The 22,029-nt window shown below is 40.4% G+C and overlaps 1 protein-coding gene across 1 annotated transcript in view; it reads left to right on the forward strand.

Annotated features, from left to right (window-relative positions):
• The first annotated feature begins 320 nt into the window (after nt 1-320).
• MRPS35 (mitochondrial ribosomal protein S35) overlaps nt 321-22,029 on the forward strand; it is a 41,017-nt gene continuing 19,308 nt past the window's right edge. The window contains 8 exon segments of the mRNA XM_053718800.1: nt 321-469; nt 1,364-1,416; nt 2,372-2,396; nt 2,399-2,538; nt 3,169-3,229; nt 4,158-4,301; nt 12,988-12,997; nt 14,014-14,112. Coding sequence (XP_053574775.1) covers nt 352-469; nt 1,364-1,416; nt 2,372-2,396; nt 2,399-2,538; nt 3,169-3,229; nt 4,158-4,301; nt 12,988-12,997; nt 14,014-14,112 — 650 coding nt within the window. The 5' untranslated portion in view covers nt 321-351.

Consider the following 22,029-nt stretch of genomic DNA (forward strand, 5'->3'; position numbering starts at 1 on the left):
TGTTTTATAGTTAGGGGTACACATATGTAAACCATAGTTTTTTGGGTGAATGTACATTTGCAATGCTCTGAAACACATATTGTAAGGATATATATTTGTGTGAAATATATAAGTATCTTTTAGATTATTGGTAATATGGTTTGAAGAGACGTTGCACGACCACGCTAAACTTGTTCTTCTGGAATCTGGAGGAATAAAAAAGCACTCACTGTACGTTTCTGTGTAGACCGCCTCCCTTGGTGAAGCAACTCGCTCATTTCACTCAATGTAAGCGCCCTTTTTTATTATTAGTTTCTGCTCCTGTATTTGACCAGTTTTGTCACTCGTGGTGCTCCGTAGAAATCATACAAGATGGCGGCCTCCATGCTGACTCGACTGTGCTTGACTTTTAGGGTCTCCGGGGTCCCCATTTCGGCTAGGGGACCCTGGTACAGTACAGGACTCGGATTATCCGTTCAAGGAGGGGCAGGTTGATATTTATTAATCAATATATTAAATACGGTACATAATGCGGTGCGTGGTTTAGCAAATATGTCATCTTCATCTCTAGCTGTCAGAGTAAAGTGTGTGTACATTTTTCATGTTATTTCTGAAGTTGTCGTTTAAAACCGCTACTTTGTATTCATATGAGTACATAAGTATGTATGATTGAACGTGTGACACTATATGGGGTCTGTCCTCTAGTCTAGATAACAATATATATAAGCTTTGTCACACTTACAAATAAGATACTGATCAAATTGTGTGTCGCAATAAAACCTCATATCAGCAACAAACTTACAAATCATTTGTCCTTATGAAGGCTGTGTTCCATTCACGTTATAAGGAACAGAATACATATATTATTAGATAATGAGTCTCACTGTCTTTACCTAATGTGATCAATGTCAGTTGGCAATTAACAGGGGCCCTATCAATCTGTTGTGTACATAATTGTCTTATTTTAATAATGGGCTTAAATAGACAGGAAACCCCCACATTTTCTTTCAGGATTTGGATAGAACATACAATTACAAACAATTTTCCATTTTACTTCTATAGTCAAATGTGCTTCATCCTGTTATCCTTTGCTGAAGGAAGAGTATTGCACTACTGGCAGGTAGCTGAGCACATCTAGTTAGCCAATCACAAAAGACAAATGTGTGCAGGTATGTGCATATTCTTTTTCAACAAGGGATACCAAGAAAACAAAGCACATTTGAAAATAGAAGTGAATTTAAAAGTGTCTAAAATAACATGTTCTATTTGAATTGTGCAAGTTTAGTTTTCTTTCCTATCACTTTAATTTAATAGTGTTGCATTACTTCTATAGCTGGCATCCACTGTTGTGCTGATTATTATTTTATTATATGCATCTTTACAGTATCAGTGCCCAATGATAATCGTGCTGTACAAAAGAACAAGTACAAAAGAGAGGTATGTAAAAAAAACAAACACCTTTAACATGTTTACACATATATATCAGTGTAAAGAGCGCACTCCAATAGGAAACTTTTTTCTCAATCCTTCACTTTATTTGTATGAGGACGAACCGTATGGTCCGAAAACGTTCACAAATAAAGTGAAGGATTGAGAAAAAAGTTTCCTATTGGAGTGCACTCTTTACACTGCTTTCTATACTTTGTTTTGCTGCACCCTGGGTTGTTGACATTGGAGATCTGGAGTGCGATCTGTTTGGACTTTTATATATATATATATATATATATATATATATATATATATATATATATATATATATATATATATATATATATATTTTTTTTTTTTTTTTTTTCACTGAATCCAATAATTTTATTTATATTGAATTTTCATATGTAAGCCTACATTACTATACACACTATACTTGTCACAGCAAAATTCAATTTGATAATAGAAGAAAATGGAAAAGTCTATCCGAATCATAACAGTTTACAATTGACTTCCATGTTCCTTTTAGGAATTAAGGGGGGGAATGAGTTCATACTTTGTATGAGCCCATTTTATACTGAATATATCTGCTAAACTTGTAGATCAACAGACTCTTTCTACACTTTGCATACACTCATACACAATTTTAAATAAGATTTAATGTTTGGGAAGAGGGGTTTTGAAATATTTATGGTAAAGAAGAACTAGATTCAGTATTGGGCCTGTTACATCCTTCTATGGATGTACCAATCCTAATTTGACAATACTTCTACCCTAGGAAAGGTGTTTTTACTTGGTTATCTTGATTGAGTCACCAAAGTGCAAATGGGGAAATCCTCAACCCCTGGTCTTTTAGTAAACCTTTATAACAGGGTAGAGAAACACTTGTCTGGTTCATTATATGAATTGTAAGCAGCTTATAATACAGTTGTGAGATAGTAGACTGTCTTTAATTATCAAATAGGTATCAGCTCCCAGGACAGAGAAGATGCTCCCGACCAGGACTGGACTAGTGTGTATCCCTGTGCGGCAGCATTTAAGCCATCGGCAGTGCCACTTCCAGTGCGTATGGGATATCCTGTGAGGAATGGAGTAGCCCCAGATAAGACTGGGAACCTGGAGCTTGTCAAGGTAATACATGGTAACAAGAAAATTGGTTATTTTTTTTACTCATTAAATGTGTATTTTATGGGAACTATTTAGATTATTCAAAAGATCATATAAAGGCAGATGTACAAAATTAGTTTTTCGAAAGCCATTTTAAACAAGGTATTATTAAAATGCTTTTAACAATGCAAGGGATATAATTCATGAGCCATGCAAACCCACCCATAGATGGCATTTATGATGCTTGTGTTAAATATATGGTGGTAGTTTTATCAGTTTCTCTTTTTATCCAGTGTATAACCTCTTGTGCAAGCTGATGTTCTTAGCACCTGTATTGAGCCCCAGATCTTTCCCGCATGTGTGGGTTTATTTGTGATCAGAGCAGTCCCATGTTGCAAGGCCTTGCAGTATACACACCTCAGCTTGGCAATTAATGTCACACTTTATGTACATGTTATGAAGTGTTAATAAATCAGTATCTACTCCCCCCCTAGAAAACGGACTACATTGCAAATGTTTAGCTACATTTATGTTGTGCATTAGCAGGCAAATTAATCTCTTTAATGAATGAGTCTGTTACCTTCTTAAAAGCCAGTAAATGAAAACAACTGTTCTGCGGTATAATTTCAGTTATCTTCCAATTTCATTTTTTAGATTCCCAACTTCCTGCACCTAACGCCTGTTGCTATTAAACAGCACTGCTCTGCACTACGTGGTAAGGGCACAAAATAAACTAGTTAGCTTGGTTAGAATTCTAGTTATATAAGATGTGTACAGTATATGTGAAATTTATATGAGTAATCCAGTATGATGTTGCACAGTTTCTTTGTGCCTAATAGTTGCTACAAATATCTCTTTAGCAGTAGATTAACTATGCAGCCTATTAAATTGACTCTTTTATGCTCTCTTTATGGAGTGGTAGTACATTTATATATCAATACAGGTAGCCCTCAGTTTACGCCGGGGTTAGGTTCCAGAAGGAATGGTTGTAAATCGAAACCGTTGTAAATTGAAACCCAGTTTATAATGTAAGTCAATGGGAAGTGAGGGAGATAGGTTCCAGGCCCCTCTCAAAATTATCATAAGTAACGCCTAATACATTATTTTTAAAGCTTTGAAATGAAGACTTTAAATGCTAAACAGCATTATAAACCTTAAAAAATTATCACACAATGCAGACTTCACTTTTTCTTCAAACAGTTCTTTCTATGCATTTCAATCTGGACTGATTTATAGTAAGGAAGATCTTGTTCCTTTGAAATCTGCTCGATAGCTCAGATCTGGTTAAACTGATTAATTTCAGCTTGCTTGGCTTTGCTGCAACACAAGCGGACAGCTCCACTTACTGGCTATTTTAATAAATTCACTGCTTCTCAATGCTTTCAATAGCAGTCACATGACTGGAAAGAAAAGGTTGTTATTCTGAAACGGTGTAAATTGAACCGTTGTAAAACGAGGGCCACCTGTATATCAGTATCTCTGCATAATTCTATTTGTATATCATGACTTCCTGTTTGAAACAATAGCTGTTTTTGAATTATTGCAACAACATATATACTTATTTAGCTTTAGCTATAGCTTTGCTGTGCTTTGAGATGCATTACAGTTACACCATGTGTAGAAGAGTCTCTCTCTTCTTTCAGAATTCTGCACCCCGTGGCCATCAGCTCTTTCTAGCGATGCAGAATGTGAAAAGCATTTTCCTATTGAGTTTCAGTCTGTAGACTATGTCTTAGCTGGGCCCTCCCTACGTAACCCAAAAGCACGAGTGGTGACCCTGCAGGTAAGTTTGATCTATTTTCGAGAGCAGCAGCAGCAGCAGCAGCAGCATGCTAAGCTACTGTTATGTATGGTGTGCTGTAGCGTGTTATCAACAAAAGGCCTTCACAATTCAAGGGACATAGTAAGTAGAGAACGACCTGCCAAAATGTGTAAGGGTCTGTTTTTTTTATATATATATATATATATATATAATGCATTTTTTTTAGTACATAGTGATCTACATTTTTTTTTTTAACCCTGTATTTTAAGATACACATTAAAGGGACAGTATACACTTATTTTCATATAACTGCATGTAATAGACACTACTATAAAGAATAAGATGCACAGATAAAAACTTACTTAGAAGCTCTCAGTTTAGCTCTGTTGAAAAGGTAGCTGGAAAGCCCAATGCAAGTGGGAAATAAGACACTCCCCCTTCTTTTGCATATGAAAAGACCCTTTACACAAACAGGAGCAAGCTGGAGTAGGTAGCTGACAGTATTCTCATAAACTTTTGGGGCTTGGTTAGGAGTCTGAAAATCAGAGCAATGTTAATTTTTTAAAAAAAAGCAAAACTATACATTAAAAACTAAAAAAACAACTTTATGGGCTACATAAATAGATCATCTACAAAACATTTATGCAAAGAAAAAATGAGTGTATAATGTCCCTTTAAACATTCCAAAATTATGTTTTCTCTCTGTTTCTAATATAATAAAACTTTGAAAATGTGTATTTAAACTATGCATCAAAGTTGGTTGATTAATCTGTTCTTGGAAAACCTATAAAAAGTTTAAATATACGATTATATTATTTTAGCACTGCTTTATGACTTTTTACTACTGTTTTTTTAAATATGTATTTGTGTATGTGTGTGTATATATATATATATGTGTATGTATATGTGTGTGTGTGTGTATGTATGTATGTATGTATATATATATATATATATATATATATATATATATATATATATTTATTAGAGCTGCGCATCTTCACCTGTCATTCGATTCGATTACGATTATCATCGTAACGATTCGATACGATTCGATTCTACGATGCATCGCGATGCATCACTATTACTGCACTATTTCTGCCCAATTTTTAAAATTTTCAGAAAAAAAAATTCAAGCAGTCAAAGTATTGAAATAAACTCTTTTTTTATTTTATTAGCTCAAAAAAGGACACTCTTCCTGTGGCAAAGTCTGAACACAGCAGACAACAACAGTTTATAGAACAGTAAATACTAAATGGCAATTGTTGTATTGGTTTGGAAACAATATTATGGCATCAAACTGTAGTTACAGAGTACGAACGTAGTGTAAAAAGTGCAGTGCTCACAGTGTACTTCTTCAATAAAAGAAAATATTTAAATGTATATATTATATATAGTAAAGTAAGTACACTATACACTTGTAAAGAAACATGAACAACAAATAAATGTCTAACCTATCTATGTTGGTTTTAATTTAATTTCTTTACTTACTTAGTACTAATAATAATATAATAATAGACATTAAATTAAAACCAAAATAGATAGGTTAAGCTTAAGTTACCACCATAATACTTTATTTGTGTGAAAATTGTCCTCCGAAAACAAAACATAAATCCCTTATAGGTACAAAATTACAGGTGCAGTCCACTGTGCCTTCATGACTGTCAATTTGTGGCAAACAAACATCACGTGAAGAATCTGGAACACAACACACAGCACAGAGTGTGCACACAACACACGTGATTGTGACATATACAATTAGTTTACACAGTTACAGACTTACAATAGTACTAGAGAGAGAGACATTTAAAACAAGTAGCATTGAACTGAACTACTATAACTAACTAGTAGTTTCTTCTTGATGATTATATTATCTTTATGGGATCACAAATATAATTAGTTATTAGTTACTGTTAAAGCAGTACTACACACAACCTGAACAGTGACTGAGTCTGTCACTGAACAGTACACAGCAGTCACACACAAAACAAACAATACATAAAAAAGGACACAGACATCAAGGAGTAAATCATGGTGAAGAAAGGGTGGCACGCCACTCACCTGAGGTGTGTGTGCTTTATTTTTGTATTGTGCTGTTGTGTGTGGCGCTGTGTGTGCTGTACTGTCTGTAGTGTACAGTATATTTGTGATCCAATAAAGATTTACTCAAGGTTTACTCAAGGCTTTTCCTTCCCCTATAGTGGTTTGGCTTCAGTCTCACTCTCTGCATAGTGCACTCATAGACACTGACAGTTAGACACTGACAGTCACACTCACTAGACACTCAGACACTAGAGACACAGTGGGACACACACACAAACAAAAACATTCAAAGGCACCACAGCCAGTCATCCACAGTCACACTCACACTCATAGACACTTAGACACTGGGACAGACACACAATCACATACAAACAAAAACATTCAAAGGCAGTTAATACACTCATCTCACACACACTCATAGATAGATACATACAAACTTTTCAAACTGGCACTCACTCACTCACAGTCACACTCACACACTCATAAAGACAGTTAGACAGTACACAGTACACATTGTTATTGTTAACTTAACTGGTTGGTTATATTAGGTTAACCCCTACAGATCTGCCTGGGAGTGGGATGGCATTTGGGATTGGGATCATAAATAAAAACATATGATATCTTTCTTAAAGGGTCTATTTAAAATAGACAATTTTTAGTGTGAATAATAATATTAATAATCCCTTATGCACTATGCACTCACTGCATTGCAAACAATACAGGGGTGTGCTGTAAACAATAGCACAACATGTACAAAACAGAGCACTTCCTGATTGGCAAACATCACAGTAACACTAGAAGTAGTAATAGACATTATACAACAAGTAGCATTGAACTACTAGATTTACTAACTTTGATTATCTTTATGGGATCACAAATATATTGTTACACAACACACACACACAGTCACAGTCACACACAGTCAAACAATACCAAAAAAACCACACATCATAAAAAGAGTGAATCATGGTGAAGGGTGACACTGACACGCACACATGAGGTGTGTGCAGTTGTGTGTTGTTTCTTTTGTATTGTTTGTGTGTGTGTGACTGTGACAGAGTGACGTGGTCGGTCGTGTCGTGTAGTGTACTAGTATATTTTGTGATCCAACAAAGATTTACTCAAGGTTTTAAGCTTCATTTTTCAAAAAGCTATAAGCTATATAACAGTAACAAATATAAAATAACTTAACAGTAAGTCTGCACTGGGCAGTGGGGCACACAGCACATTCTTCTGGATGTGCCAAAAAACATTAAATATTAATATTATAAACCTGAATCACTACTCAGAATTATGGAATATGTAGGTTTTTCTGTAAGAACACTAGTTGATCCACATGCTCTGGTTTGAGGGTGCTTCTTTTTTGCCGTTACCACATCTCCTGCAGTGGAGAAAACCCGCTCTGCAGACACGCTTGTACCTGGGATACACAAGTATCGCTTTGACAAATGAGAGAGGAGGGGGAAATATGACCTCATGTACATGCCACCATTTCAAAGGGTCTTCAGTGAGAGGCAGAGATGGGGCTTTACAATATTTCTCTATTTCCTCTTCAGCCTTGCATAGGGGGTCTTGGGTTCTATTGTACCTTCAGTGTCAGTGAAAGACTGTCCCAGCAAAGTCATGAGCAGCGATGTGGACTTTCTTTTGGGAGGAGAAGGGTTATCCTCCTCGATGGGTGATTCTTCTTCCAGAGTTTCTTTTCCCTCAGGCAGTGGCCACTTCATCCACGTTTGTCCTCCTAGATGTAACTGTACTACTACACTCAATCTGTGTTTGAACAAAAGAATAGAAAAAATAGCATTCATTATTACCTCGAGCAGCCAGCCAGCTAATGCTATGTGTGTGCTCAGAGAGACAGTAATGCATAAATAAATGCATGCAACAGCTCACATCTATTAGGAAGGACTCGGGAGTGGACGGAGGAGGAGGAAAGTTGACTGACTGTGGCGTTTTCAAACTGACTTATATAATAAACCTTGTACTCATTAACTATCTACTAATCAAGCTACTGCTAGCTAAGTCTATTTTGTATGGATGGATGGTATGTTTTATGTTTGTTTTCAATTTATACATTTTTCAAGAAACATGATGCAATTAAAATTACCTCCAAGGATGCAGCCCTCCTCAGTCACTCCTCTGTATATCTCCAATCTCTCCTCCTCTGTGAGAATAAAAGGCAGTCCCTTAAAACGAGGATCCAGGGCAGAGGCTGTATAAAGTATCTTCTTCTCTGCCTCACTGCTGTCCCTCTTCAGGAGATCTGTTTTGATGGCATTCTTGATCTCATGGATCATGGGTGTGTCTCCCATGGTGTCTGTCATGTTCTGGAGCAGTTGTGCATTTAGAGGGGCAATGAGAGAAACAGTTGGATTGCGCTCTTCTGACATCAGTGTGGTTGCATCTTTCATTGGCTTTAATGCACTCACAGCATCCTCTGCATTTGACACATTGTTTTCGTTGAGAGTGCAGAGATCTGACATCACTTTTTCTGACTTCTGGAGACAACAATGTGGCACAGATTGCAGGTTGCTGTTCTAGGAACCTCTCGACATGTCATATGAGCTGTTCCACCTTGTTGTCACATCAGTTATCAGCTTATGATTCTTCAGGCCAAGACATTTCTGTTTTTCTTTCAGACAGTGGTTTGCTGTAGTGCTGCGGTTGAAAAAATGTTGATATTCGTCGCACTCTGCCTAAAAGCCTGGAGAGCGTGGCCACTTCAGCGCCCGCTGGGATGCGAGATTCAGTGTATGGCGAAGGCATTTTTACATGAGGGAATTTTCCAACTTGAGCAGCAACATCATGTTCGAACGCATTGTCGGTCACAAGCACTACAGATTTATCGGACAGCTGCCATTCTTCCACGACACGAGACAGTAGCTCTGCCAGATGAGAACCCGTGTGAGACTCATAAACTGCTCTCGTTTGCAGCACATGCGACAAGATCTTCCAGTCCTAGCTAACGTAATGTGCAGTTACTGTTACATAAGACTCCGTCGTGACTGAAGTCCATGAATCACACGTTATTGCGACTCGACTGGCTTGGCTCATTGATGCAATTTACCTGAGCTTTTGTTTCGTGGTAGAGTGCAGGTATAACGTTTCTCTGTTAAGTGATTGCGTGACGGGATCTTATAACGTGGCTCTAGTGTCTTCAACAGGTTGCGAAACCCAAGGTTTTCCCCACAACAGAGTAAGGCCGTAGGTCCTTCGCTATGAAAGTTGCCACAGCTTTGGTTATTCTCTTCCCTTTTTCAGAGTTGGGTGGCAAAGTTGACAGCATTGCATCAATTCTTGGCTGATGAGCTTCAGCTAGTCTTGTTATTTCCTTGGCAGATGGCACTGGCGGCAGGGGTTAGCATCTCAGAGTGAAAACGTCTAAACGTGATTTCTCAAGTAGTAGTATTCCCTAGGTATTTAATTTTTGTGTGACAGGCTTTACAAACCGCGTGTGTCTTGTCCAATTCGTGCTTTCCAGTATGTTCATAAAATCCAACAATGTGTCCAGATGCTTGCTTTTAAAATGCTAGGTGCATTTTTTATCTCTCTATCTTTTTTGTCTCCCTCTGTCATTTTAGCATGACATGTACATATGTGACGGATGATGTTGTTGTCAACGTCGAACTCTGTCAGTGTTAAAAAAAAAAGAAAAAACACTAGTTCCAGTTGTCCAAATAGGTTTTGCCACAATGCTCCCCCAGACCCAAGCCGGCATACACAGTCTGATCCCAACGGATCGGCTTGGGGATGTCCGGGGAAGTACTCCACAGATCACTTTCAAGTTCAGTTTTTCTGGACAACCCGTCGACGTTACCGTTTTGTTTCCCTGGGCCGGTAATGGATGGTAAAGTCGAAGGGCTGCAGCGCCAAACTCCAGCGCAGCAGCCTGGCATTGTCCCCGCCACACGGTTCAGCCACACCAACGGGTTGTGATCTGTGAGTAAGGAAAAAGGTTGTCCACACAGGTACGGCTGCAACTTTTTGAGGGCCCTGATTAAAATATAAAAGGTAACCAGCAAACTTGTAAGTAAACCAAACTAGGTTGTAGCTCCTCAAATAGGGCTTCAGCTACCGTCTCAGCATGGATGTTGGAGAGAAGCAATGGGCCTTGGGGGTACCTAGTGGCATAGTCCACCACGGTTAAAATGTACCTCTTCCCGAAGGGACTGGGGCTTGGGGTAGTCCACAGGGTTAACATCAGCGGGACCCATGGGAGCATAGGCAGAAACAAGGGGGGCCAAGTCATTTCCAAGGAGAACATCAGCAGGGTAAGTCCTTCTTGACCCCCACATTCACAGGTCTAGCGCCCACTCCCCAATCCAAATGTACCCTGCGCAACAGGTAGGCGGAACACAGTGCCCCCTGCTACCCTCACAGCCACAGTGTCTCCAGTGTGCTGTTTCTCAGACACCAAGTTCTCTTGAAGCAAGGTCATGGTAGCACCAGTATCCCGTAGACCACTGACCTCCTTCCCATTCACTTTAAACCCGTTGCCGGTTATTCCTGTGGGCAGCTTGCACGGGGTCGGCTTCATGTAGGCTGCCCAGCATTCTGGCGCCTCTACGTAGCGGGCCGCAGGCTGAGGATTATGTGGGATTCCGCCGGCGGGTCTTCTCCAGGGACTGTGCTTGGTTCGCTGCGTTTAGGGGACACTCTTGTCTTTTGTGCCCTAGTTGCTTACATCCAAAGCACCGAATAGGTTGTGAGTAGCCCCGCGAATTGAAAACCGGGCTCTCTGAGGGTAGTTCGTGGCCGGAGGCCCTGTGGTATAGCGGTGTGCCGGTGGTTGGTAACTGGCACTTGCTTGGGTGACTGGGGGTCTGTACTCCACTCTAGCAGTGGGCAATCGGTATACTGCTCCCCCTGCCCCACGTACTGCCACGGATCCGCCAGTGGGTGCTGTATCCGGCACCAAATGGGGAGCTATCAGGGTTAAAGTAGCTCCCGAAGTCCCTGGACCGACATCACCTCATGCAGAATTCCCAGGGGGTTCCTCGGCTTGGGTGCTCAACAACTCATGAGCGGCTGGCTCCGTTTGGTAATGGTGAGCAGCCGCCCTTGGGGCCAGGTTTCTGTCTGACCTGGTTCCAAGCTTGTCTGCTCCGATTTTGGTTGCACTCACGTGCCATATGTCCCCCACTGCTTGCAGGTGTGGCATTGTATATTCGCCCCGTCCGTTGTATCGTGAGGGGGTGGTGGATTCCCTGGGGCTGGGCGAAAAGGTGCCGCTGTGGGGGTGTTAGGCTGTAGTCCATGGTGCCTCCTGGCATCAAAATGCTGGTCTGCTAATCTGGCTGCTTCGGTTAAGGTGAGGGGTTTTCGATCTCTCACCCATTCTTGGGGCTTCTGGGGACAAGCCGTTTAAAAGAATTGCTCAACAGCATCAGTTGTCGCAATTCTTCCATGGTGGTAGCTTGGTTGGCCTGTATCCACCCCTTGAGATGCTTGATCCAGCTTGTGGGCCCACTCTGCATGTGAATCTCTTTCTGGCTTGCGCAGGCCTCTAAACTTGCGCCGGTAAGCCTCTGGGGTAATGGCATATCTTTCCAAGATCGCTCTCTTCACTTTAGCGTAATCCTTGCTGTCCTCCCTGGGTACAGTGCGATACGCTTCCGCTGCCCTATCCGGCTAGCTTGCCTGCTAGCACCGGCACCCATACGGACTGCTCCAAATCATGTAACTCGCACAGTCTCTCAAAATCCTGTAAATACCCATCGATCTCATCCTTCTCCTCACAAAACATTTTAAATGCATGGTATGGGAATTTTGGGTCTTACCTGGGTTGCTGAGTGCGTCCAAAATGGGATTCTGCTCGGGAGGATGCATTCCGCGGACTGTGTGCCATCACGTACTCCTGCACATCTGCCATTACCACGGATAGCATATCCCGTGGTACAGGTTGGGGTAAAAATTCCAGCCTGGTCCTCATTTCCCTCTGGTATAGGGTCTCCTCCATGGCTGCTGGAGGCGTAGCGCTGCGAGCTCTGTCTCCCTCCATCAGCTCGGCAATTAATATAGCCTTGGGTTTGCTGCTGCCTATCTTTCCCCTGGCTTCTAGCAGTTCCTTTAACGTTTGTCTCTTTAGCTTAGAATAATACATCTCCATTCACTTCGGTCCCTGGTACTCCTTCCATCTTAGTCAGTATTGTAGTAATCCCCCCTCTTCCTGAGGTTACTGGCTTGTGTAGTTTGCCTTTCTGGGCGATAAGGTTCATTCCGTCGCTTGCCACCAATTGTAACGTTACCAACAGGATACCAAGGGTTAACACCAGATGAACAATGTCCTGCATAGGGAATCAGCAATTCACAAAACCCAGCCAGTTTTCAGGTTTTAAACAGAATGTCTTTATTAAGGCTCATATGCCCAGTATTTATGCAGGTGTGGACCCCGCCCAGAAGGGGGGTTGAAAGAATGTTGTACATTACTTTACTTAGGCAGATAACCAACTTAAACACAAGACACATTTGGCTTTTTCTTATCACTAGGAGTCTGCTCTCTAGATGTGAATTAAACAATGGAATGTTTATCACTAACTTTAATGACAGTACACAATAGCTTCTTAAAGCTGAACACAGTTAACTCCTTCCGTACTGACAGAAGGGTCTGTCACATCCTATATAGCACACAATACAGCCTATAGACAACCTTTCTTACATTATAGTCCCAGAAGTGGCTAGGTTTGCCACAAAAACAATTTATGTAAATCAATTGAATAAAAACTAGCTAATTTTAGGTTAATATTGGCCTAAATTTTAGCCAGGTTGTCAGTAAAATCAGCTGGGTGGTTGTGCCTATTAAATAGGTCCAGGGGAGAAACACTGAAGTATCAGAGGAATTTGAAGAAAATATTTTTTTTTTTTATGGTTATTGTCAAACACATACATTAAAAAAATATCATGGATATTAAACACTCTCTTTTGTGTTGAAATTGTGCTTGTCTCATGGTTTCTAGAGGCGCCAAAAAGCAAAATGCCAGCTATTTGATTTGCAGCATTTCCAGGTTCTAGGGAGCGTGGAAAAAGCACAATTTTTTGCAACACAAACAAGAGTTGTTTAATGTTGATTTAAAACTAGAATATTCATGGAGCTGAGAATAAGTGCCTCTTTGGTAGGAAACATTATTACAGTGGATGTATCTTAACCTGTAATGTCTTTCTGAATGAATCTGATGCTTGAGCACACAATGCTATTTTAGTGAACAGTTAATTTTTCAAAGATTACTAAATACAATAGAATTGAATATCAACAAATACACAGACAATGGCAATTACACTTGCTTTGAATTTGAAATGGGCAGTAGAATTAATTCTCCTGACAATTTTCAGAGTTAATACAAATTTCCCTGCCCCTGTATCATGTGACTACCTTCAGCAATCACAAAAGGCATATACATATATACTGTGAACTCTTGCACATGCTTAGTAAGAGCTGGGAGCATTAGAAATTGTTTATATATAAAAATAATGTTCACATTTTGATAATGGAAGTAGAGGGTTTAGGGAAGTTTTTTGTTTAAAAATTGTATGCCTTGTCTGAATCAGGAAACTTTAATTTTGACTTTAGTTATACATACAATTGTTTTTGTGTTTTGTTCCTTTTACAGTTAGGTACTTTATAGCGTATTATATAATAATGCTTATTAATTTGCTTAATAACAACTACACTTTCTCACTTTCAGGTGAAACTTTTCTAGTCTGAATTTAGATGATCATTCCAGAAAGAAGCTCCTGAAGCTTGTAGGATCTCGCTATGACCCAGAAGTCTGATACACCCTCACTCTTCGGGCAGACAGGTATTCACACATAAAGGGACAGTCTAGTCCAAAATTAAACTTTCATGATTCAGATAGGGCATGCCAGTTTTAAACAACTTTCCTAATTTACTTTTATCATTAAATTAGCTTTTTTCGCTTGCTATTCTTTGTTGAAAGCTAAACCTAGGTAGGCTATATGCTAATTTTTAAGTCCTTGAAGGCAGCTTCTTATCTCTGCATTCTTGACAGTTTTCACAGCTTGTGCATATAGATAACCATTGTGCTTACCTCCTGTGGAGTTATTAATGATTCAGTATTGATTGGCTAAAATGCAAGTCCCTGTCAAAAGAACTGAATAAGGAGACAGTTTCCCAGAGGGCCCCTTAGATACAAGGTAATCACAGAGAAGGTAAAAAGTATATTAATACAACCAGTGTTTGGTTATGCAAACTGGGGGTATGGGGTAATAAAGGAATTATCTATCTTTTTAAACAATAACAATTCTGGAGTAAGGACTGTCCCTTTAATTCACACTAGATTACTAGTTTTGCATTAGAGGCTATGCGGTGCCTAACGAGCAGTTTATGCTCACCGCTCACTTACAGCCACCAGCGCTGGTATTACAAGAAGTGAGCGTTGAGCAAAAATTCTACTCCTTACCGCACTCCAATACCAGCGCTGCTTATGCTAGCGGTGAGCTGGTTGTAATGTGCTCGTGCACGATTTCCCCATAGGAATCAAACGGGGAGAGCCGGCTGAAAAAAAAAGTCTAACGCCTTGCAAAAAAGCCGCGTAAAGCTCATTAACGCAGCCCATTGATTTCCTATGGGGAAATAAAATTTATGTCTACACCTAACACCCTAACATGAACCCCGAGTCTAAACACCCCTAATCTTACCACTTATTACCCCTAATCTGCCGCCCCCCGACATCGCTTGCAACCTACATTATATTATTAATCCCTAATCTGCCGCTCTGGACACCGCCGACACCTACCATTATATTTATTTAACCCCTAATATGCCGCCCCCACGTCGCCGCAACCTACTACACTTCTTAACCCCTAATATGCCGCCCCCAACGCTCGCCGCCACTATAATAAACATATTAACCCCTAAACCGCCGCCACTCCCGCATCGCAAACATTAGTTAAATATTATTAAAACCCCTAATCTGCCGCCCCCCAACGTCGCCGCACCCTACCTACATTTATTAACCCCTAATCTGCCGCCCCCAACGTCGCCACCACCTACCCTACATTTATTAACACCTAATCTGCCGCCCCCAACGTCGCCGCCACTATTCTAAATTTATTAACCCCTAAACCTAAGTCTAACCTAAACCTAACCCACCCTAACTTAAATATAATTTAAATAATATAAATAAAATTACTATAATTAACTAAATTATTCCTATTTAAAACTAAATACTATAAAATAAACCCTAAGATAGCTACAATATAACTAATAGTTACATTGTATGTAGTTTAGGGTTTATTTTTATTTTACAGGCAAGTTTGTATTTATTTTACTAGGTAGAATAGTTACTAAATAGTTATTAACTATTTAATAAACTACCTAGCTAAAATAAATACAAAAGTACCTGTAAAATAAAACCTAACACTACACTATAATTAAATTAATTCCCTAAATAAATACAATTAAATAAATTTAGCTAAAGTACAAAAAAAAACCAACACTAAATTACAGAAAATAATAAAAAATTACAAGATTTTTAAACTAATTACACTAATCTAATCCCCCTAACAAAATAAAAAAGCCCCCCCCAAATAAAAAAGCCCTACCTACACTAAATTACAAATAACCCTTAAAAGGGCCTTTTCGGGGGCATTGCCCCAAAGTAATCAGCTCTTTCACCTGTAAATAAAATTACAAATCCCCCCTCCTACATAAAAACCCACCACCCACACAACCCAACCCTACTCTAAAACCCACCCAATACCCCCTTAAAAAAACCTAACCCTAACCCCTTGAAAGATCACCTTACCGGGAGAAGTCTTCACCCAACCGGGACGAAGTCCTCAATGAATCAGGCAGAAGTGGTCCTCCAGACGGGCAGAAGTCTTCATCCAGATGGCATCTATCTTCATCCATCCGGCGCGCAGCGGGTCCATCTTCACGACATCCGACGCGGAGCATCCTCTTCTTTCCACTGCGACTGAAGAATGAAGGTACCTTTAAGTGACGTCATCCAAGATGGCGTCCCTTCAATTCCGATTGGCTGATAGAATTCTATCAGCCAATCGGAATTAAGGTAGAAAAAATCCGATTGCTGATGCAATCTATTGGAACAACCATAGAACTTCAATCCTATTCGCTGACTTCTGCCCGTCTGGAGGACCACTTCTGCCGAATTCGTTGAGGACTTCGGCCCGGTTGGTGAAGACTTCTCCGGTAAGGTGAACTTCAAGGGGTTAGTGTTAGGTTTTTTTTAAGGGGGTATTGGTTGGGTTTTAGAGTAGGGTTGGTTGTGTGGGTGGTGGGTTTTGATGTTGGGGGGGATTTGTAATTTTTTTTACAGGTAAAAGATGATTACTTGGGGCAATGCTCTGCAAATGGCCTTTAAGGGCTATTTGTAATTTAGTGTAGGGTAGGGCTTTTTCTCTTGTAAGATGTATTGAGTCCCACGGATTCAGCCATACTTGTGGGATATTCCTCCTTCCCAACAGGAAGTGGCAGAGAGAGCACCCACAGCAGAGCTGTCTATATAGCTCCTCCCTTAGCTCCACCCCCCCAGTCATTCTCTCTGCCTGCTTAACTGCTAGGAAGGGCAAAGTGAGCGTGGTGACAAAAATTTTAGTTTTATATTTTCTCAAGCAAAAGTTTGTTATTTTAAATGGTACCGGTGTGTACTATTTACTCTCTGGCAGAAAAGGGATGAAGATTTCTGCAAGGAGGATGATTATCTTAGCATTTTGTAACTAAGATCCACTGCTGTTCTCACAAGGGCTGAAGAGTACAGGAAAACTTCAGTTGGGGGAACAGTTTGCAGGCTAAACTGCATTAAGGTATGTTCAGTCTATTTTTTTTCTAGACAGACTGTGTTATTTCTAGAAAAGGCTGGAAATATCCCCATGATGGAAAGGTAAGCTGTATTCAGTAAAAGAGGAATCCAAGCTTGCATAAAGGGCTCATAGTTACTGGTGACACTAATAGGAAAAAACGTTTTGGTTCAATTGCAAATATAACGTTTTTTGAGGACTTTAAGGGGTCTTTGTGGCGTTGTTTAAGGGTTATTGACCCACATGGCTAGTTTAAGAAACACTCTGTTTTGTTTCTTTTAGGCCCCCTTAACATCGAGTGAGGTGGGATGGGGCCTATTTTCGTGCCTCTGTTGCGCAGTTTCTTTACCTCAGAAACATCCAGCTACTTCTTCAGAGGTTCCTGCTGTATTTGAGGGCTGTAAAGAGGTCTCCCCACAAATCGTTCCTAAAGGGCAGGTAGGCGCCACAGCAGAGCTGTGGCAAGGGGCTGGAACGTTATTTTACCGGTTTTGACGTTTTTTCAATCGGTTTTTACATTAGAGGGGTTAATGGTTTATTTGCATAGTGGTGCAATAGTTACTAAGGCTTTATGATGCTACTGTAAAAATTTTTGTTGTGTTTACTGCTTTTTTACACTGTTTTGCAGAGTTTGTTCAGTACCGTTTTTTGTTTAAAGTGTTATTTACTTTGATTAAAGTGTTTGTCCAAGCTTGCTTGTTACATTACTAGCCTGTTTAACATGTCGGACACCAAGGAAAATCCTTGTTCTATGTGTTTAGAAGCCATTGTGGAACCCCCTCTTAGAATGTGTCCCACTTGCACTGATATGTCTATAAATTATAAAGAGCATATTTTAGCACTTAAAAATAGATGATTCTCAGTTAGAAGGAAATGAGGTTTAGCATATAGCTCTCCCCAAGTGTCACAACCAGTAACGCCCGCACAAGTGACGCCAAATACCTCTAGTGCGTCTAATTCATTTACTTTACAAGACATGGCCACAGTTATGAATAAAACCCTCACAGAGGTTTTCTCTAACAACTGCCTGGTTTACAAGGAAAGCGTGACAGCTCGGGTTTAAGAACAAATGCAGAGCCGTCTGACGCTTTAGTAGCCGTATCCGATATACCCTCACAATGTTCTGAAGTAGGGGGTAAGGGATTTGTTATCTGAGGGGAGAGATTTCTGATTCAGGAAAGACGCTCCCTCAGACAGATTCTGATATGACGGCCTTTAAATTTAAGCTTGAACACCTCCGCTTATTGCTCAAGGAGGTATTAGCTACTCTAGAGGATTGTGACCCTATAGTGGTCCCAGAGAAATGTTGTTAAAAATGGACAGATACTTAGAGGTGTCCTGGTTTACACTGATGTTTTTCCAGTCCCTACAGAGATTGTGACTATTGGTTACCAAGGAGTGGATAGACCCAGGGTACTCCCGTTCGCTCCCCCTCCTGTTTTTAAGAAACTGTTTCCCCATATCTGACCAAACAGGACTCGTGGCAGACTGTTCCTAAGGTGGAGGGAGCTATTTCTACTCTTGCTAACGGTACAACTATACCTATACGAAGACAGTTGTGCTTTCAAAGATCCTATGGATAAAAAAATTAGAGGGTCTCCTAAAGAAAATTTTTGTTCATCAAGGTTTTCTTCTCCAACCTATTGCATTGCATTGTTCCTGTAACTACTGCAGCTGCTTTTCTGGTTTGAGGCTCTAGAAGAGGCTCTCCAGGTGGAGACTCATTAGAAGATATTATGGGATAGAATTAGGCCCTTAAGTTGGCTAATTCTTTCCATTTCAGATGCCGCTTTCCAAATGGCTAAATTAGCGCAAAGAATTCAGGTTTTGCCATTTTAACACGCAGGGCGTTATGGCTTAAGTCCTCGGTCCTGCAGATGTGTCATCCAAATCTAAATGTTGACATCCCTTTCAAAGGAAAGACCCTATTCGGGCCTGCAGTGAAAGAATTTATTTCAGACATCACTGGAGGAAAGGCTAGTATGCTGAAAGCACAGGGCTTATGGTCTCTGGGAGGAATCTCTCTCCCGGATAAACATTGTAAAACTGAGAGCCGATATTCAATGCGCTTCAGGCGTGGCCTCAGCTAGCTGCGGCCAAATTCATCAGATTTCAGTCGGACAACATCATGACTGTAGCCCTATATCAATCCTCAAGGAGAACACGGAGTTCTCTAGCGAGAATGGAGGTAACCCAAATAATCCGATGGGCGGAGGATCACTCTTGCCATCCTCTCAGCAATCCATATCACAGGGGTAAGAGAACTGGAGGGCGGATTTCCTAAGTCGTCAGACTTTTCATCCGGGGGGAGTGGGAGCACCATCCGGAGGTATCTTGCCCAGCTGACCTCGGCTATGGGGGCACACAGAATCGGATCTGATGGCGTCCCCGACGAACGCCAAACTTCCTCGTTACGGGTCCAGGTCCCGGGATCCCCAGGCGGTACTGATAGATGCTCTAGCAGTGCCCTGGTCCTTCAATCTGGCTTATGTTATTTCCACCCGTTTCTCCTTCCTCCCACGTCTGGTTGCCAGAATCAAGCAGGAGAGAGCTTCAGTGATTCTGATAGTCGCTGCGTGGCCACGCAGGACATGGTATGCAGACCTGGTGGACATGTCATCTGTTCCACCGGGGGACTCTGCCAATGAGCAGGACCTTCTAAATCCAAGGTCCGTTCAAGCATCCAAATCTAATTCTCTGCATCTGACTGCTTGGAGATTGAATGCCTGATTCTATCAAAGCGTGGTTTCTCTTTATTGGTGTGAATCCAAGGGTTTACTCATGGAGTAAAGATTAGGTTTCCCTAGAATTTTGTCCTTTCTCCGAAGAAAGGATTGGAGAAGGGATTATCAACCTAGTTCCCTTAAAGGGACAAATATCTGCCTTTATCTATTCTTTTACACAACGTTCTGCAGATGTTCCAGTCGTTCAAGCATTTAGTCAGGCCTTGGTCAGGATCAAGCCTGTATTTAAACCTTTGCTCCCGCCATGGAGCCTAAACTTGGTTCTTCAATGTTCTTCAAGGGGTTCCGTTTGAACCTATGCATTCCATAGATATTAAGCTTCTATCTTGGAAAGTTTTGTTGTTAGTGCTATCTCTTCGGCTCGAAGAGTTTCTGAGTTATCTGCTTGACAGTGTGACTCACCTTATCTTGTTTTCCATGCAGATAAGGTGGTTTTACGTACCAAACCTGGATTCCTTCCTAAGGTTGTTTCTAATAGGAATATCAATCAGGAAATTTGTTGTCTCCCTTCGCTGTGTCCTAATCCTTCTTCAAAGAAGGAACGTCTGTTGCACACTCTTGATGTGGGTTCGTGCTTTAAAGTTCTAACTACAAGCCCAACCAAAGATTTCCGTCAAACATCTTGTTGTTGTCTATTCTGGTAAGCGGAGAGGTCAAAAGGCTACTGCTACCTCTTTCTTTTTTGGGCTGAAAAGCATCATCCGTATGGCTTATGAGACTGCTGGCCAGCAGCCTCCTGAAAGAATTACTGTGCCATTCTACTAGAGCCAGTGGCGCTTCCACATGGGTTTTTAAAAAATGAGGCTTCTGTTGAACAGATTTGTAAGGCGGCGACTTGGTCTTAGCTTCATACTTTTTCCAAATTTTACAAATTCTATACTTCTAGGAGGCTATTTTTGGGATAAAGGTTCTACAAGGCAGTGGTGCCTTCCGTTTAAGGGTACCTGCTTTGTCCCTCCCTTCATCCGTGTCCTAAAGCTTTGTATTGGATATCCCACAAGTATGGATGAATCCGTGGACCTCGATACATCTTACAAGAGAACACAGAATTTATGCTTACCTGATAAATTTCTTTCTCTTGTGATGTATCGAGTCCACTGATTCATCCATACTTGTGGATATTTCTCCTTCCAACAGGAAGTAGGCAGAGAGAGCACCCACAGCAAGAGCTGTCTATATAGCTCCTCCCTTAGCTCCCCCCCCAGTCATTCGACCGAAGTCTAGGAAGAAAAAGGAGAAACTATAGGGTGCAGTGGAGACTGAAGGTTTTTTAAAGAAAAATATACTACCTGTCTTAAATAGACAGGGCGGGCCGTGGACTCGATACATCACAAGAGAAAGAAATTTATCAGGTAAGCATAAATTCTGTTTTCTCTTGTAAGATGTATCGAGTCCACGGCCCGCCCTGTCTATTTAAGACAGGTAGTATATTTTTCTTTAAAAAACTTCAGTCTCCACTGCACCCTATAGTTTCTCCTTTTTCTTCCTAGACTTCGGTCGAATGACTGGGGGGTGGAGCTAAGGGAGGAGCTATATAGACAGCTCTGCTGTGGGTGCTCTCTCTGCCACTTCCTGTTGGGAAGGAGAATATCCCACAAGTATGGATGAATCCGTGGACTCGATACATCACAAGAGAAAGAAATTTATCAGGTAAGCATAAATTCTGTTTTTTTATTTTGGGGGGGCTTTTTTATTTTGTTAGGGGGATTAGATTAGGTGTAATTAGTTTAAAAGTCTTGTAATTTGTTTATTATTTTCTGTAATTTAGTGGGGGGGGGGGGTTGTACTTGAGCTAATTTTATTTAATTGTATTTAGTTTAGGGAATTAATTTAATTGTAGTGTTAGGTGTAATTGTAACTTAGGTTGGGTTTTATTTTACAGGTCAATTTGTCTTTATTTTAGCTAGGTAGTTTATTAAATAGTTAATAACTATTTAGTAACTATGCTACCTAGTTACTATAAATACAAACTTGCCTGTAAAATAAAAATAAACCCTAAGCTAGCTACAATGTAGCTATTAGTTATATTGTAGCTAGCTTAGGGTTTATTTTACAGGTAAGTATTTAGTTTTAAATAGGAATAATTTAGTTAATTATAGTAATTTTATTTAGATTTATTTAAATTATATTTAAGTTAGGGGGTGTTAGGGTTAGACTTAGATTTAGGGGTTAATAACTTTAGTATAGTGG

This window comes from Bombina bombina, chromosome 6, assembly GCF_027579735.1.
Source record: "Bombina bombina isolate aBomBom1 chromosome 6, aBomBom1.pri, whole genome shotgun sequence".
Lineage (NCBI taxonomy): Eukaryota > Metazoa > Chordata > Amphibia > Anura > Bombinatoridae > Bombina > Bombina bombina.